This window comes from Mustela nigripes, chromosome 16 (assembly GCF_022355385.1).
Source record: "Mustela nigripes isolate SB6536 chromosome 16, MUSNIG.SB6536, whole genome shotgun sequence".
NCBI lineage: Eukaryota > Metazoa > Chordata > Mammalia > Carnivora > Mustelidae > Mustela > Mustela nigripes.
Window position 1 is genome coordinate 5,097,367 of NC_081572.1, and position 16,723 is coordinate 5,114,089.

Below are 16,723 nucleotides of genomic sequence, written 5' to 3' on the forward strand. Positions count from 1 at the left end.
GCGCGATATCCGTGCCTGGACACAAAATGCGAACTAGGGAAACAAACTTATGGTCTTCCCCAGCCGCAGTCGAAGCCACACGAAGCCCGCAAGTGAACTCCAGCTGTCCCGCGGGCGAAAGCGACAGCACGCCGCTGGAGAACCTTCTTTGCCAAGGCAGTGAGGCCGCACTTGCCACACTCAAGATGGCTACCTGCCCCGGCCCATTACTTGGTTCTGCGCAAGCCTAATTCCGCTTGCCACTCTCAATATGGCACCACTAGCGCGCCACAGGGCGGGGCTAAGGGCGGAAGTGGGTGTGGCAGAGACGGGAGCCGAGAGGGCACGCAGAGGTAAGGTTCTGGGCGGTGGGAGCCGCTGGGCCGAAGCGATGATACCCCCGCAGGAGGCGTCCGCCCGGCGGCGGGAGATTGAGGACAAGCTGAAGCAGGTGAGGCTGGGGATGGGGAGCAGGTGAGGGAAGGGGCCGAGATCCGAGCCGGGGCGTCTACTCGGGGGGGTGGGGGGGGCGGGCAAGGAGGGAGCACTCCCTGCGAGGAGATAGGGTTGGGGGCGAGGCCATGGGCCGGGACGCGATGTTCTTAGCCTCCAGCTTCTTGTAATATGTCCCCCTCCGCTTCCCCCAGGAGGAGGAGACGCTGTCCTTCATCCGAGACAGCCTGGAGAAGAGCGACCAGCTCACCAAAAACATGGTGAGTAACCTCTCGGGTGGGAGGGGCAGACAGGCCTCCGGACTGGAGGAGAGCCGGGTTCGAGCCTGGGTGGTGACGGCGGGAATGTGTGGGTTTCTCCAGCAGCTGTGTGGGGTGGCTCTTACCTAGCTCCCTTCCCTTTTTCTGCCCCTTCTCTGAGGATGTCGCAGCTCCTGCTGGCACAGACTTTCAGCTTTCGGTGCGAGCTCTCCGGTCTTCGTTCTCTCCTTCTGCAAACATTTAGCGAGCCTGGCTTTCATGGGCTGGGTGGTGGTCGTGTGTCGTCCTCAATTTGGGTGATGATCAGAGGGCCAGGGTGGCCTGAGATTCTGAGATTGCTGAGGGTAGAGAAAACTCAGCCTTCAGCCTAATACTGAGGGGTAGAAGGAGCTTTGAAATCAGAGCTGGGATCTGGTCCTCGCCTCACCACCACCACCACCACCACCACTACTACTTTTTCTTCTTCCTTTTTAAAATGATTTTATTTATTTATTTGCGAGAGGGAGCAGGGTGAAGGGTAGAGGGAGAAGCAGACTCCCCGCTGAGCAGGGAACACGATGGGGAACTTGACCCCGGGACTCCCAGATCATGACCCAAGGCAAACGCAGACACTTAACTGACTGAGCCACACAGGCGCCCCCTCCACTGATTTCTGTGTAGCTCCTGACAAGTAACACTGAGCTTCAGTTAACTCGTCTACTGACAGAGGCTGTGGCAACCTTCCCGCGTGGCTGTGCAGGTCGTAGGAGCCAATGCACGGGAGCGTGTCTTGCATAGTACCTGGTCTGCAACAGGCGCTCACCAGATAGGAGTTTCCTTCCTTACTTCCAGAGGAGACTGGAAAAGCTCATATCGAGTAGATGCAGACTTTGAATATGTGTTTAAGAACACAATCATAAAGTCTTAGTCCTTATGTAATGGAGAGTCACCCTTAGAGAGAGAGAGTTTTGAAGGTACTAGCAATGCATTTGAGGCTACTCTGTATGAAACTACTTCCTGTTCAGTCTAGGAAAGCTTCAGAGAGAAGTGAAATTGAGATTTGGCTTCCGGGGGTGGAAGGGAGGCCATCTGCGGTGATTATCTTGGAAGGAGTTCATTCGATGCACCGTCTGCCTTCAAGTCAAACTTCATCCAGTTTATTTGGACCGTGTGCTATGCACATGGTAGGTGCTGGGGATACAGTGGTGAACACGGACACCCTATCCCTTCCCTCATGGATTTTATTATCTAGAAAATCAGAGGGGCGCCTGGGTGGCTCAGTTGGTGAAGCAACTGCCTTTGGCTCAGGTCATGATCCCAGGGTCCTGGGATCGAGGAAGCCTGCTTCTCCCTCTCCCACTCCCTCTTCTTGTGCTCTCTTTCTCTGTCAAAATAAAAAAAAATAAAAAAAAAAAAAAAAAAAAAAAAAGGAAGAAAGAAAACCAGAGAAAAGGCAGCCAATTCCGAAGACCTCATGCGTGGGTGGAAGCAGTCCTGGGACAAGCCTGAGTCCTGAAACTGGGCTGTCCCCCGCAGGTGTCTATCCTGTCATCCTTTGAGAGCCGTCTTATGAAGCTGGAAAACTCCATCATCCCCGTGCACAAGCAGACAGAGAACCTGCAGCGGCTGCAGGAGAATGTTGAGAAGACTCTCTCCTGCCTGGACCATGTCATCAGCTACTACCATGTGGCCAGTGACACTGAGAAAATCATCAGGGAAGGGTGAGTAGGACCAGAGGCTCGCATTGCTGACACCTCCTGCGCCAGCGACGCTAGGCTTCAGGAGGGAGGGTTTGAATATATTTGAGCCCGGAGTCCCCTGTGTCCATTCTCTTCTCTTTCAAACACCAGTGGGTCCTGCCTGTTTATCTTGCATCTGCCCAGGCTGAAGCAGCTCTTTCCCTTGACAGCCCCACGGGCAGGCTAGAGGAGTACCTTGGGAGCATGGCCAAGATTCAGAAGGCCGTGGAGTATTTCCAGGACAATAGCCCGGACAGCCCAGAGCTCAACAAAGTGGTGAGGGGCCAGCGGGCTAATGCGGGAGGGAGGTTTGGGCAACACCAGTCCCCCTCTCCGGTCCCATGAGGGACACTGGACCTTCTTAAAGGAGAACATAGTGGGAGAAACAGTAGTACGTAATATGATGTGCGTACTTCAGACATTAAGACTTCTGTCTCAGAAATTATAGGTATACATTCTTAATACGTTTTTATAATTAAGTCAACTCTAAATTACATATCAAATGTAAATCTAACACTTGATTTTTATACGCGCATTTGTATTTTTTCTGTTGTGAAAAATACGTACTATAAAATTTACCATTTTAACCCCTTTAAGTGAAGAGCTCAGTGGCATAAAGTCGCATTGACGTTGTGTAGCCGCTCCCACCATCCGTCTCCAGAACTCTTTCCATCTTCCCAGAATGAAACCCACTAAACCCTGTCCCTCTCTTCCCCCGGCCCTTGGCAACGATCATTCTCCTTTCTGTCTCTGTGAACTTGACTACCCTCGGAACCTGCATTCCTGTTTTCATGTTTGACTTGCTGTTTTCTGTCTTTGCGTTTCAGTATCAGAGGCTGTAGGTGACCAGAGCAAGGTGGGGTAAGGCTGGGAAGTGAGATTTACTCAAGGCACTGAGGGAAGGGGAGAATGCACACAGGAGAAATGAGCCCCAGCCTCCCAGAGCGGGAAGAATACTAGAGGAAGGGCCAGCTCAGACCCAGTCACCGGGCACACCCTCCTGGTGGCACCACAGTTCTCACCCTGGGTGTGTGTGTGTCACCCAGAAGAGGGAGTAAGCTGAGAAATGGAAGATGAGAACCTGGCCTTTCTCCAACCGAGAAAGCTTTTGTTCAGAGCAGCACTTCCCAGAGTTTCTGCCATCAGGCTCTGTGACGGAAATGAGGACATTCGCATGTCACACTGGGTATGACAGTGGCTGGGATCCAGCCAGTGGTCTCTGACCACCTACGGCCCCGCCTCCTTGTCTAGAAGGACAGTGGGATCAACACGAGTCACCAGTGGGGACACCCCAGTGTCATCAGTGTACTGCAGCGTGGGGCGGGGGCTGTCTTGAGTTTGGGGTGTCAGGGCTTAGAGAACTTTGTTTTAGGGGGGGGTCACTGCCAAGTTTGGGTTGGAGAGTAAAGAGCCAGACTAGAACTTGGGGGTGGGGTGGAGACAGAGAGTACAGGACATGTGAGCCATACGTCTCCCCGAGAGCACATCCTCCTCGTTCAAGCAAGGACACTCCAACTCCTTCCTTTCTCGTTTCGGAGACATCTTTATTGAGATATAACTCACTTGCCATTACGTTTGCTCACTTAGAGGAGGCAACTCAGTGGCTCTAGCATAATCACCGAGTGGCACGGGACCCCTGGAACCAGTTCGAGAATACTTTCATCACCCAAACAAGAGCCCCAAACCTCAGCTCCTTTCCCTAGTCACATAGCCTCTGCCAGTCACTGGTCTGCGCTCTGTTCCTCCAGATTTGTCTGTTCCGGACTTCTCATAGCAATGGAACCATATAACATGTGACCTTCCGTGTCTGCCGCCTTTTACCTCACATAACGTTTTGAAGATTCGGGCACACAGTGGTGTGTGTCAATGCTTTGTTCATGGTTTGGCTGAGGAACGTCAGATGGTGTGGAGAGACCACATTCGCCACTTGCTGGACACTCCACTTTCTGGCATTTACAAATAATGTTGCTGCGAGCCCTCACGTGTTCTCTTTCTTGTGGACGCATGTTTTCCGTTCTCCCGTGTGTTCTGGCTGGCTGTTTCTTATCCAGTGTATGATTTGCCTGTGTTCTCTCTCATCCTGTGCACTGTCCTTTCCCTTGCAGAACCGAAGTTTTTCCCGCGACATAGTTCCATTGATCTATTTTTGTTTCCTCTTACGAACCCTTTTCTAACAAGAAAACAGAGTAATGGCCCAGCGGGAAAATCATCGGCCCATGTTTGTGAAGCCCGTGTGTCTTGTAAAACTTGTGAAGCCCGTGTGTCATGTTTCACGTGTGAACATGCATGTTGAGGGACCGCAAGGCAAAGACAGAAGCAGCGAGGGCTTCCTGGTGTTTCCTCTCTGCGTGGAAGGAAGGGAAGGCAGAGGAGGGGCCCCTGGAGGCTGAAGAGCCGAGCCCGCTCCCTACCTTCCTCCCATTGTCCCCATAGAAGCTGCTTTTCGAGCGCGGGAAGGAGTCTCTGGAGTCCGAGTTCCGCAGCCTGATGACCAGGCACAGCAAGGTCGTGTCCCCTGTGCTCATCCTGGATCTGATCAGCGGCGAGGATGAGCTGGAGGTCCAAGAGGAGGTGCCCCTGGAGCACCTGCCCGAGGGAGTGCTCCAGGACGTGATCCGCATCTCCCGCTGGCTGGTGGAGTACGGCCGCAACCAAGGTGAGGGGACCCAGGTGGCAGGGCCAGACGCAGTGCTCTCCGGTCCCCTTTATTTCTTTAATCCACCTGGATTTTTTTTTTTTTTTTTCATAAAGTTTAGTAGGAAAAGATAATACGAGCAGTAAACCTATAGCTTACGTGACTGTGTGAACACGTCCACGGCTCCAAAGCAGCACTTTGGGGGACTGTGGGCTCAGCAGGAGAATTTTAGGGAGAAGAGGAAGGCCAGTGGACACCTCCAGACCCCTGTGCTTCGGCCCATTTTTTTACCCTGGGGCTCCTTGGAACACATTGGTTGGGAACTGCTGAAATGGAGTATTTCCCGGTCAGTTTGCATTTTTGGATTCTCCAGTGTTCTGAGTATTGATAGATAGTCCTGTTATGAACGTACTTGTGTGGACGCTTTCCTTACGTAGGGAGTTCTTTGGGTGTTTTCTCAAAGACGCAACTATCAGGTAGAAGTGGCCAAATGGTATAGCAGCAATGCCCACCACAGCCGACCAGTGGGAAGAGCCCAGATGCCCATCAGCAGATGAATGGATGTGGTGTATATATATTTACAGTGGAATACTATGCAGCCATCAAAAAAACTCCCAAAAATGAAATGTTGCCATTTGCAACGTGGATGGAACTAGAGGGTATTACACTGAGCGAAATAAGTCAATCAGAGAAAGACAATTATTAAATCTCTCTGATATGAGGAATTTAAGAGGCAGGGCGGGAGGGGGGATGGGGGGATAGAGAAGGAAAAAATGAACCAAGATGGGATCGGGAGGGAGACAAACCGCAAGAGACTCTTAATCTCATGAAACAAACAGGGTTGCTGGAGGGTGCGGGGGAGGGATGGGGTGGCTGGTGATGGACACTGGGGAGGTATGTGCTATGGTGAGTGCTGTGAAGTGTGTAAGACTGATGATCCACAGACCTGTACCCCTGGGGCAAATAATACATTATATAAAAAAAGAAAAAAGAAGTGACCAAACAGGTTTGTAACCTCCTGCCATTGAAGCTCCTCCCCCGGTGGGCGGGGCCAGTCCAAAGAGCCATCAGGGGTCCCAAGGCTCCCTCTTCTTCATTCATTTTATTTATCTTAGCTGGGGCTGCGGTGGTCCTTTTTTAAAAAAATTTGCATGTCACGAATGGCTGAAGACATAGTGTTTTTCATTCACTGCCTTTTGTTGTCTCTTTGCCTCCAGTAAATCGCTCACATCCTTTGACCCCTTACCAAGGTGGATCTCGATGTTTATTTATTCGTAAAAAGATGTTATTTATTTGTTTGAGAGAGAGAGGGTGTGTGCACATACCCTGGGGAGGCACAAAGGGAGAGGCTCGTGCAGACTCGCTACTAAGCGTGGAGGCCAACACAGGGCTCCATATCACAACCTGTGAGATCTTGACCTGAGCTGAAATCAAGAGTCAGACGCTCAACCCACTGAGCCTCCTGGGTGCCCCCTAATTTTATGTTTGTTATCTCAAAGAACTTTATTTCAAAGAACTTTACCTTCGAAATTTAATTCGCAGCTCTATTGTTTTTCTCCCCCCTTTTAAGATGGCTTGATTTGGGACAAGGCTACGTGGGTAGCTGGGAGCCACAGCAGATGCTAGGAATGAGTTAGCAAACCGAGATGGTGGGCTCTGCTACTGTCCTGCCCACTGCATCTAGAGGGGAAAGAGAGGCAGGGACCCCAGCTGCCACAGCTGTCCCCCCCTCTCTCCTCAGATTTCATGAACGTCTACTACCAGATTCGCTCCAGCCAGCTAGACCGCTCCATCAAGGGCCTGAAGGAGCATTTCCGGAAGAGCAGTTCTTCCTCTGGGGTACCCTACTCCCCCGCCATCCCCAACAAGAGGAAAGACACGCCCACCAAGAAGCCCATCAAGAGGCCAGGTGAGCCGGCACCCCGGCCCATTCAGCCCCCGCCGGAAGGCTGTGTGGGACCTGCGTCGCCTTCAGCTGCCTTGGGGTTCGCGGCGTTGGCCCTTCCAGAGCTTGTCCTCACAGTGACCCCCGGCTGTAGGTACAGAGGACAGAGAGCAGGTGACTCCCCATCTGCTGAGGCTCCATGCTCCAGGGGTCACGTCTCCGTGTGTCCGCCGCAGTCTGGAGAAGCTAGGGCGAGGGGCTGCTGTGAGCAGCACCAGGCAGAGAAAGCTCGAGAGCCAGGGGCTGCTTGTACCTTAGCCCACCCTGCCGAGCTGTGGCTGCGGGAACACACCCGGTGTGGCCACTGGGACCCAGCCCTCACGACAGCATTGTGAGGAGAGTGTTTCTTGCCCGTGCTCCTCAGAGAGCGCCTGCTCCTGCTCCGGCCTTTAACTGGGGTTTGGAGAAAGCTGCCCTCAGGGTCCCAAGCGAGCAGAGGACTGGTGGCCGCAGCAGGAGGTGCACCGCCTTCTCCCTTCCGGCGTGGGTCTTCTGGCCGTCACCTAAAAACCTGCTCCTACCGCTATGCTGAGCCCGCCTGCTGGGCCGCGGCTGCTGGCACTCCGTCGGTCCGTCCCTGTGCGTTGGGCAGGGGCTGTCTCCCTCCGCGAGGCCGTGAGGCTGCCTGCCTCAGCTGGTCTGGGCTCTCTTCCCCATCTCTTCTCTGATAGGCCCACGGGGGGGGGGGGGCAGACCTGGTCTATACCGCCCCCAGGGTGTCGGCTGGCCGTGGCAGAGCTCGCAGTGGGCCTAGGCTGTCCTTGGCTTCTGGGCCACGGAGGAAGACTCAGGCTCTGAGGATTCCTGTGCTTGCTGCAGAATTCCCAGAGTCTTCAGCAGCCAGGGGTCGGTACTGATGTGGGAACTAGGGAGCCAGGCCTCTGGGACCCATCTGCTCCTGGCTCAGAGGAGAGGGGCAAGGGAGGCCTCAGTGGGCTGGCGGTTTGATACCAGTCTCAGCGCCTCCGTGGCCATTGGGCACCTGATGGGTTTGACGGCTGCCCGATCAGTGTCCTCGGTCCTCGGTCCCCGTCCACGCCCGCGAGCCGGCGAGCCTCCTCAGGGTCCCTGTGTGAGCCCATCTGCTGCCGGTCGGCTGTGGGGCAGGAATCTGATTCGCTCATTAGCAGGACTGCTCACTGAATGGGGAGAACACGGGGAGGCAGATGCTGAGCCGGGGCCCTGAACTTGGTCATTAGTAGCTGATTGTCACATGCTCTAAACAGAAAGCTACTCCAGACCTTGGCCCTTCTCCCCCAGCTTTTTGGGGAACTGCCAGAACCCAGGCAGCCTCACTTTGTTCCGGGACACGGCTGGGGATCGGGGGACGCAGGAGTCTCCAGGGAAGACAGACCAGAGTTCCGTGTGGGGGCCTCCTCTCTGCTCCCAGTGCATTTTATTAACAAAGCAGCTATCCTCGTCTCTTTTAAATGCTATTTTATCTCCCCCTTTCCTGCCCTGAGATGTCTCATTCCCACAGGGGTGGCTGACCCCGGAGGCTGTAGGCATTGGGATTTTGTTTTTGTTGACTTCACTTGTGATACTAACTGTTGTTTTTTTCCTCCATGCCGGAAGCATGTCCCCTGTCTACCGTCCTGCCTCCGGCTCTGTGTGGTGGCTTCCGTGAACCCCCAGCCGAGCTTCTGAGTTTTCTCTGATTGCTTTGGGGGTTCAGGTGGCTTTGGTGCATGGGGCCAGGCTGCCTCAGGGTTTCCAAGCCTTCTGTCTTGGGCACCGCTCTCCCAGGAAGCTCAGTCCCGTCTCACCAGCTCCCGGGCTCTGCTTTCTGTCGACCTCCGTGTGTCCACGTCCCAGCACTGAGCATGCCCAGGAACTCTGACTCCTACTAGTGTTTCGGGCCGGACCATGGGCCTGTCGGCCTCAGAGGGTCCCCAGACTCTGCCAGCTTGGCTGTGCCCTCTGGGTATGAGAATGTCATCACCAGCTCCTCCATCCGGAGCCCCAGTCTGGTCCAACTTACATGGCACTCAGTAGTGTCTTTTATTTTGGGCTTCTCCTGATGGGCTTTTTGGCCCATCTCATCTCCTTTACCCACTGCGCTTCCTAAAGAGAACTCAGACCCAGAGCGGTGAGGGTCAGGAGCAGAATCAGGAGCCCACGTGGGGCACACCCTGTGCCCGTTCCTCCTTGTCCCTGTGCAGCGCCTCCGGCGGTCCTGGAAGGGGCCTGCTGGAGAGACGGCGTGTGGGCATGCTCACTGTTGGGGGGCCGGGTGTGGGGCTTGGGGGGGGGGTGGGCAGGTGGAGGCCCGCTGCTGTTTTCTCTCACTCATTTCCTAGGTCTTCTTGTCTCCTCTCTGTGTGGCTCTGGTGACAGGGACGATCCGTAAGGCTCAGAACCTTCTGAAACAGTATTCCCAGCATGGTCTAGATGGGAAAAAGGGGGGCTCTAACCTCATTCCTCTGGAAGGTAATCACCCTGTGTTCTCCTGTTCCCTCCTCCTCCACCCTGTGTCCACTCTCGTGGCAGGGCAGAGCCTCCAAGCCCCCAGGAGGGCCGCGGGAGAGTCCCAGAGAGGGCAGCGGGGGTGGGAACAGCAGGTCCCTGGTGCCACTCCTTCCAGCTGGCACAGGGGCAGGTGTCGTGGCCTTGGCCTGGTCCTATCTGGCTGACGGCAGCTCTGCCCTCCCTGAGGCTTCCTACCCATTCCCTCCGTCTCTGTCCTTGTCTCCTATTTGAACTCAGAGAAAGTTCTTTGTCACGGGCAGCCCTTTCACGCTCAGACCAGCAGTGGTGGGACCAAGCTGGCCTGGGCCTCCAGGCCACCCCTAAATATGGTGATGTGGGTAAACCCCTTGGGGCCGAGCATCAGACCCTCCGCAGCTGCCGGAAGCTCTCCAGAACCTTCCTTGGTCGTCCCGCAGGCTTCTCTCTTGGCCTCGGGATTAGAGAACCAGCTCTTAAGGACGGTCTGGGGCACTGCAAGTCAGGCTTGAAATGGCTGTTCCCAAGGTGGTCCGCAGCAGAGGAGGGGCTCAGAGCCCTCTCCCGTGCCCCTTCCCCTGCCCCCCACCCCATCTCACGTCCCCTCCTGGAGATCGAGGGCTTCTTCCCTGTCCCCGAGGGGCAGCCCACCCGGCCCTTGGATAAATGCTGCTTGTGTCTGTACGGCCGACGTCTCGCTAGGTCACGAGCATGATTTTCGAGTTAAGCACCTGTCCGAGGCCCTGAACGACAAGCACGGGCCGCTGGCTGGTGAGTACCGCAGCCCAGCCCGAGGGCAGCCGCCGCTGCCTTGGCAGAGGTCCCCGGAGGGCTCTGCTCTGAAGATGAGCCAGCCCTGTTTGCCTCTCTCTCTCAAGTCTCTCTTTTGGGCACTAGGTCTCCTTGCCTCTCTCCAGATGGGCGTGTGTGCCTGGCTCTCAGGGCCTGGGCCAAGGGGAGAAGCTGCCGCTCCTTGGAAGGTGGCTCCCTGGAGAGCAGGGAGCCCTGACATCCGACTCCCAACAACAGCTCTGACTCGGAGCCCGTTCCTTTGCTTGAGGGACCAGGTTGCCTGGGGGTGCCCCCTGCCCCAGCCTCCGCTAGTGGGCCCTGGGTCTCCTGGGGCAGCTGACCAGCAAGAAGCCCTCCCTTTCTGGGACTCATGGCCCCTTCTCAAAGTTTGACCCCATGCCAGCTAGCCTCCTAGGCCATAGCCCACTGCCTTCTTAGACATTCCAGAAGGTCTGGTGGGGCTGAGAACTGCCTTCAGTGGCCCGGCATTTTCTCCGATGGGTGACCAGGGTGCCTGCCACCTTGACGTGGGCACTGCCATTCACCCAGCCCTGGCCGTCCATTTTCTAGTACGATTCAGAATCCTCAGTCCTGGGGACAGGTACACCGTAGCCAAGAAGCCGATGTAGGACTCTTCCCTCTTCCATCCGTCTTCCCTCTCTCCATCCGTCTCCCCAGCGTCTTTAGTACCTGATGCTCTGGGACATGAGCACTGTCTGGCAGAGCTGAAACTGAAGCCAGGACAAAGGCTGGATTGCAGCCCTGTTTTTTCCTTCGAAGCAGTCAGGCCTGCTGGAATCCTCTCAGCTTTCTGCCAGAACAGTCCGCCTCCTCCCCCCATCTGCTGCCAGCCTGGGCTGCAGGCCAGGAGCTGGGGAGACCCATGCCCCCCCAGCAGGGAGAGCAGCAACCTCCAGACCAGCAGCTCAGGGGCACTGCTGTCCCCCCAGGGAGAGATGACGCGCTGGACGTGGAGACCGACGCCTACATTCACTGCGCCAGTGCCTTCGTCAAGCTGGCCCAGAGCGAGTACCAGCTGCTGATGGATGTCATCCCTGAGCACCATCAGAAAAAGACCTTTGACTCCCTGATCCAGGTGCTGCCTGGATCCCCAGGCGTGGGGATCTCCACCATGCTCCTGGGCCCCGACTGACCAGATGTCCCCGCAAACCTGCCGCTGTGGAAGCTGGGGTTCGGGCCAGAGCTGCCGTCCAGTAGCCTTCAGCTATAGCCACCCCCACCATGTGTGTGTGTGTCGGGGGGGGGGTCGCTGTCCCCTGCTGGGCCATGCTGGCTTCCCCCAGCCCCTCCGGCGGCCCTGACCGTCCCTAGGAGGCAGCTGTCACCACTCCGTCCCCTCCGTGAGCCACGTCCTTGCTCTGCTTTCGCAGGATGCGCTGGACGGGCTGATGCTCGAAGGGGAGAACATCGTGTCTGCGGCCCGGAAGGCCATCATCCGGCATGACTTCTCCGCCGTGCTCACCGTCTTCCCCATCCTGCGGCACCTGAAGCAGACCAAGCCCGAGTTTGACCAGGTGCTCCAGGTATGTGGGTGGGAAGACCCTTGGGGACCCAGGGAGGGGGAACCGCCTTCTCCACCCTCGCACCTCTGCTCCAAAGCTGCACGGAAGCAGCTTCTGCAGGGCCCTGGGCAAGGGGACCCAGTCGCGGGGTGACAGGACAGGAGGGGAGGCCCTGCGGTGCGGGGCAGGGGAGCGGCTGGCGAGGAGCAGGTCTGCTCTGCAGCTGTGTGCTTCCTCAGGGTACGGCTGCCAGCACCAAGAACAAGCTGCCCGGCCTCATCACCTCCATGGAGACCGTTGGAGCCAAGGCCCTGGAGGACTTTGCTGACAACATCAAGGTGCTCTCCCGCTCTCTGGGGCCACCTGCGGCCCTAGGAGCTGTGGGCAGGACCGCCAGGGACCTGCCTCCGGAGCTCCTGCAGAGGAGGAGCCCTTTCTTTCCTTGGGGGCTCCGGAGCCCGCAAGGGTGACACTCCAGCCCCATTTTTCCTGTCCCGTCTCTCCAGCCCGCCTGCCTCAGGGGCGCCCTGACCCCTGTCTACCAGGAGGTGGCACCAAGAGCAGACTGCCTGGGGCTTGGGGTGGGGCCCAAGGCCTTGGGAGCAGGTTCAGGAAGCTGGGCTGTTCTTTCCACAGAATGATCCAGACAAGGAATACAACATGCCCAAGGACGGCACCGTGCACGAGCTCACAAGCAACGTAGGTGCTGCCCAAGGTCGCCTGGGGAGGGAAAGGGGCCCGGCCTGGCCCAGAGCTAGCGTGTTGGTGGCTGGATGGATGGCAAAGTCCTTGGCGTCTCCAGTAGGGCAGGAAGCTTGCAACCACCCTTTTCACGTGGCAGACCCCTGGCCCTGCACTTGCTGTGGAATGGTCCTAGGGGCTGTGTTTGGGAGGTGACCTTGACCTTGAGGTCCTGCCCTTGACCTTCTTCCTGGACCTGTTTTCTCCCCACACAGGCCATCCTCTTCCTACAGCAGCTCCTAGACTTCCAAGAGACGGCAGGGGCCATGCTGGCCTCCCAAGGTACTTGGTACCTCCCAGTGGGGCCCTCCACCCGTCCCTGACTCCTCCCTCTTGTCTGGAGACGTGGGGTGACTGGCCACCCCGCCGGCGGAGTGGGGTCTGACTGTTCCTTTTCTGACCCGACCTCCTCCCTCCTTACTCCTTCCGCCGTCCTCACCCCGGAGAGCGGCGCTCCCTGGTTCGAGGGCGGCCCGCCGGCCTTGGCCCACCTTCCGCGTTCCTCCACCGGCTCTTGTGTTCGCCTGTCCTCCCGCTTAGTCACCCAGCTGCCCGTTCTGTGGGCTGCTGTCTCACGGCCGGCCCGGTGTCTTCCCTCGGACCGCTGCCCTGGCACTGGAGCTGGGGAGGTCGGCGTGGAGGGACGTTGGCGTTTCTGAATTCCGAGACCCAACCCACCTTGTTTGGGTCCCCGGGCCGTCCCCCCCCCCCTCCATTTTGGGGGCGAGGGAGCCAGGAGCGGCCTCTGGCCTGCAGTTGTCCAGATCCCCTCTTGGCTTCGTGCTCCCTCACCTTCAGGGGTCCAGCTGGGGTGTGTCCTGCTGTCTGTGTTCCGGCTGTCACGGGGTGGGGTCTGCCGGACTCTGGGGACCCGGTCTCTAACCTGTGTTTGCACTTTGCGTCTTTTTCCTTCTTTGTCTCTCCCTTCCCCTCTGAGTGCGCCGCCTTTCACTCCGTAGTTCTTGGGGACACATACAATATTCCTTTAGACCCCCGAGGTAAGCAGCAGGGCTCTGCAGCCCCATCCTACCCCTCTGAAACCCCATGGGTGAGTTTTCTTGGGGACGGAGGCATCTGGACAGACTCAGGACCTAGAGGGGAGCAGGGTTGGGGGGACATGAGTTTCTTCAGGGTGCTCCCAACTCTCAGCTCCCTGCAGGGCCACTTTCTGATGCTGAGCTTATCCGGGTGGCACCCAGCCTACGCCCCCCCAGGCTATCCCAGCACCTGCCTCCCCCTCCTTCCTCAGACACCACCACCCTCCTGCTGGTGCAGAGGAGCCCAGTGTGGGAGAAGCGGGAGAGGCTGTGGGGAGCCCACAGTGGGATAAATGGGCCTGGGAGTAGATAGCACCCGGCCTGAGTCAGGGCTGGGGGCCAGGGGCATACCACTCTGTCCTGCCGCCCTTCCTGCTGAACACAGGCCAGCTCATTCCCCTTCCCGTCACTGTCAGGGGCGAGGGGCTTGGCCTGGGTTCTAGGAAGAGGCCGAAGCTGTTCTCCCCGCAGCAGCAGGAGCCCAGCAGCTCAGCAGCCCCACTCCCGAGCGCCTCTGCCTCCAGTCGGCCCGAGGAAGGCTCAGGGGCCCCTCCCAGGGCTTGCACAGCTGCTTCCAGGGCTGAAGGAAGGCCAGCGAGGGTCCTGGCTGCTGCCCAGGCTGCAATAACAGGTCTTCTCTCCTCCCAGAGACCAGCTCCTCCGCCACCAGCTACAGCTCCGAGTTCAGCAAGCGTCTGCTGAGCACCTATATCTGTGAGTGCCGGCTCGCAGCCCCCTGCGCCCCCCCCTCCTCGCCTTCCCCTCCCTTCCTTTGTGCCCTGACCACTCCCGAGCCCCCTCCGTGACCTTGGGAATCGTAACCTAACTTCCCGTTGTGGGGCTGAGCAGGGCCAGGCAGAGGGCTCCTGAGGCTTGTGGAGTCTGAGGTTAGAAGGGACAAGGACAAGGGCTGGACTTGGTTCAAGGGCCAGGGACCGGGGTGGTTTTGGTCAGACTGCCCGCGGACGTCGCCACTCCCTCCCCGTGCAGGTAAGGTCCTGGGCAACCTACAGCTGAACCTCTTGAGCAAGTCCAAGGTGTACGAGGACCCGGCCCTGAGCGCCATCTTCTTGCACAACAACTACAACTACATCCTCAAGGCCCTGGAGAAGTGAGTGGCTGCAGGGGGCCTGTGCGCACGCGCGTGGCTCCCCCCTGTCCCCGCCCTTCCGGGGCCACCAGTGCCCTCTGCCTGGCCAGGTGGGGAGGGCAGCGCTTTGCGTCTTGGGAGTCCCAGGACCTGGGGCGGTGTGGGGCAGGCCCCGCGGGTGCTGCTGTGGAGACCAGCAGCCTTATGGGCCCCGAAAACCAGTTTGGTCCCCCTCTGCTCCCTCCCCACTCCCCCGCCCCAGGTCTGAGCTGATCCAGCTGGTGGCCGTGACCCAGAAGACTGCTGAGCGCTCCTACCGGGAGCACATCGAGCAGCAGATCCAGACCTACCAGCGCAGGTGGGCCCCGCCGCGCCCTCCCCTCACCCCCAGACTCGAATCCTTCACTCACTCTTCCTACCCGAGCTTCACTCAGAGTGGGTCAGTGGCGGGGGCCCCCCCCCCCCACCGTGGGCCCAGTGCTCCGCTTGCTGTTTAACCACACTGACAGGACGGAGAGGGGAGCCCCCCTCGACCGCCACCTGCTCCCCGGGGGCTGCTATGGCAGCTTCTCCAGAGGGTGGGGTGCCAAGGGCACAGGCTAAGAAGAATCCAGAAGCTGCCTCACGGGTGTGGGGACATGAGGCCGGGCAAAGAGCAAGGTCTCGAGAGCACTTGAGCTTGCTGCGCTCCCACTGCTGCTCATCCCCGTCTCTCCTCGGTTTGTGTGTTTCCCCTGGTGTTTCTTCATGTGAGCAGTGTCCCTCCTGCTCGCTTTGTCTGGCCTCTGCTTCCGCCCTCCTTTCTCATCCGCTTCGTCTTTATTCTCCAGGAGATCGATGTGCAGCTACTAGCGTTTGTTCAATGTATTGAATTCTGTTTCCTGTTCTTGGTTTTGAAAGCCACCAGCCCCAACATTTTCTTTTTCCAAGGGAAAATCTCAGTTGTGCTCTGCGTGGCCGCGCCTCTAATGATCGCGGAGCGCCCCTCCCCCAATAGGTCCAGAGATGGACAAAACAAAACAAACCAGCCCCTGGGAAGCAGCAGCCTGAGCTGTCCCTGCTCTGCCTTCTGCTTCTCTCCCCACCCGGCAGCTGGTTAAAGGTGACTGACTACATCGCTGAGAAGAATCTACCTGTGTTCCAACCGGGAGTCAAGGTATGCAGAAGGCCTGGGCTGGGAAGGGGCATCTAGCAGGTGTGATACTTTTTGTCATGTCTCTGGGAAAAAATGGGAAGAGTGAAGGATGCCTGTGGCCACCACGGTGGCAGGAGATAGGGCTGGGCTCAGGCATTTGGGGAAGGAGCCAGCGGCCGGGCGGTTCTGCTCTGGGGAACACTTTCTCTGCCCTCTCTCACCTCCCCCAGCTAAGGGACAAGGAGCGGCAGATGATCAAGGAGCGGTTCAAGGTAAGTTGGGGTCCCCTTCCACCCATGGCTCCCTGCTGCTGTTGCAGGGACACGGGCCTGGAGTCTTTGTCTTTGGGTCGCTTCTATTTCCACCTTTTTTGGCGGCCAGGGTTTCAATGATGGCCTTGAAGAATTGTGCAAGATCCAGAAGGCCTGGGCTATTCCTGACATGGAGCAGAGAGACAAGATTCGCCAAGCGCAGAAAAATATTGTCAGGGAGACCTATGGGGCCTTTCTGCACAGGTGAGCCCTCTGCCTGCACCTCCCCAGCCCTGTGCCCTTCACTGCCCCTGTTGGGTCTCTGCGCTGTGCTTCGAGAAAACACGGAGGGGCGTGCGGGTGTGGGTGACAGAGCCCGTGCCTTGGGCTTTGCTCTGGGGCCAGACAGGGGCATCACTCAGGGGCACACTGAGAAGTGCCTTGGGCTGAGGTGGAGCTGGGGAGGCTGCTAGCCTGCCCCTGACCTCAGCGCCTGGCCAGGTACGGCAGCGTGCCCTTCACCAAGAACCCGGAGAAGTACATCAAGTACCGTGTGGAGCAGGTGGGCGACATGATCGACCGCCTCTTTGACACGTCCGCCTGAGCCTCCTGCGCCCCAGCCCGGCTCTGCCCGAGCCTCCTGCGGTCCCTGCCGGGCTCTGCCGGAGCAGCCATGTTACGGGACAGATAAATCAGTGTTAACTTGCCTCTGGGCCTGG

General features: G+C 57.9%; 1 protein-coding gene across 8 annotated transcripts; it reads left to right on the top strand.

Annotated features, from left to right (window-relative positions):
- The first annotated feature begins 288 nt into the window (after window positions 1–288).
- On the top strand, window positions 289–16,711 carry EXOC7 (exocyst complex component 7). Of its 8 annotated transcripts, XM_059379715.1 has the most exons (21): window positions 289–430; window positions 627–692; window positions 2,208–2,392; window positions 2,581–2,686; window positions 4,844–5,066; window positions 6,787–6,954; window positions 9,328–9,420; window positions 10,138–10,206; window positions 11,178–11,323; window positions 11,619–11,771; window positions 11,990–12,088; window positions 12,387–12,449; window positions 12,707–12,773; window positions 13,451–13,489; window positions 14,177–14,242; window positions 14,519–14,639; window positions 14,881–14,976; window positions 15,711–15,774; window positions 15,984–16,025; window positions 16,135–16,268; window positions 16,506–16,711. In XM_059379715.1, exons 1-21 carry the CDS (start codon window positions 371–373, stop codon window positions 16,606–16,608), a joined length of 2,163 nt encoding a protein of 720 aa, XP_059235698.1. In that variant the 5' UTR covers window positions 289–370; the 3' UTR covers window positions 16,609–16,711. The 8 variants fall into 8 exon arrangements, with proteins under 8 accessions (XP_059235698.1, XP_059235699.1, XP_059235700.1 ...); XM_059379716.1 differs by lacking the exon at window positions 13,451–13,489 and having other exon boundaries at window positions 290–430; XM_059379717.1 differs by lacking the exon at window positions 10,138–10,206 and having other exon boundaries at window positions 290–430.
- The last annotated feature ends 12 nt before the right edge of the window (window positions 16,712–16,723 follow it).

What these genes read in the sequence shown, in the direction of transcription:
- EXOC7 (XM_059379715.1), top strand. Translation starts at nt 371, where the DNA reads ATGATACCCCCGCAGGAGGCGTCCGCCCGGCGGCGGGAGATTGAGGAC. An exon ending in GAGAAAATCATCAGGGAAGG is followed by an intron (nt 2,393 to 2,580) that starts GTGAGTAGGACC and finishes TTCCCTTGACAG; the next exon opens with CCCCACGGGCAGGCTAGAGG. An exon ending in TATTCCTTTAGACCCCCGAG is followed by an intron (nt 13,490 to 14,176) that starts GTAAGCAGCAGG and finishes CTCTCCTCCCAG; the next exon opens with AGACCAGCTCCTCCGCCACC.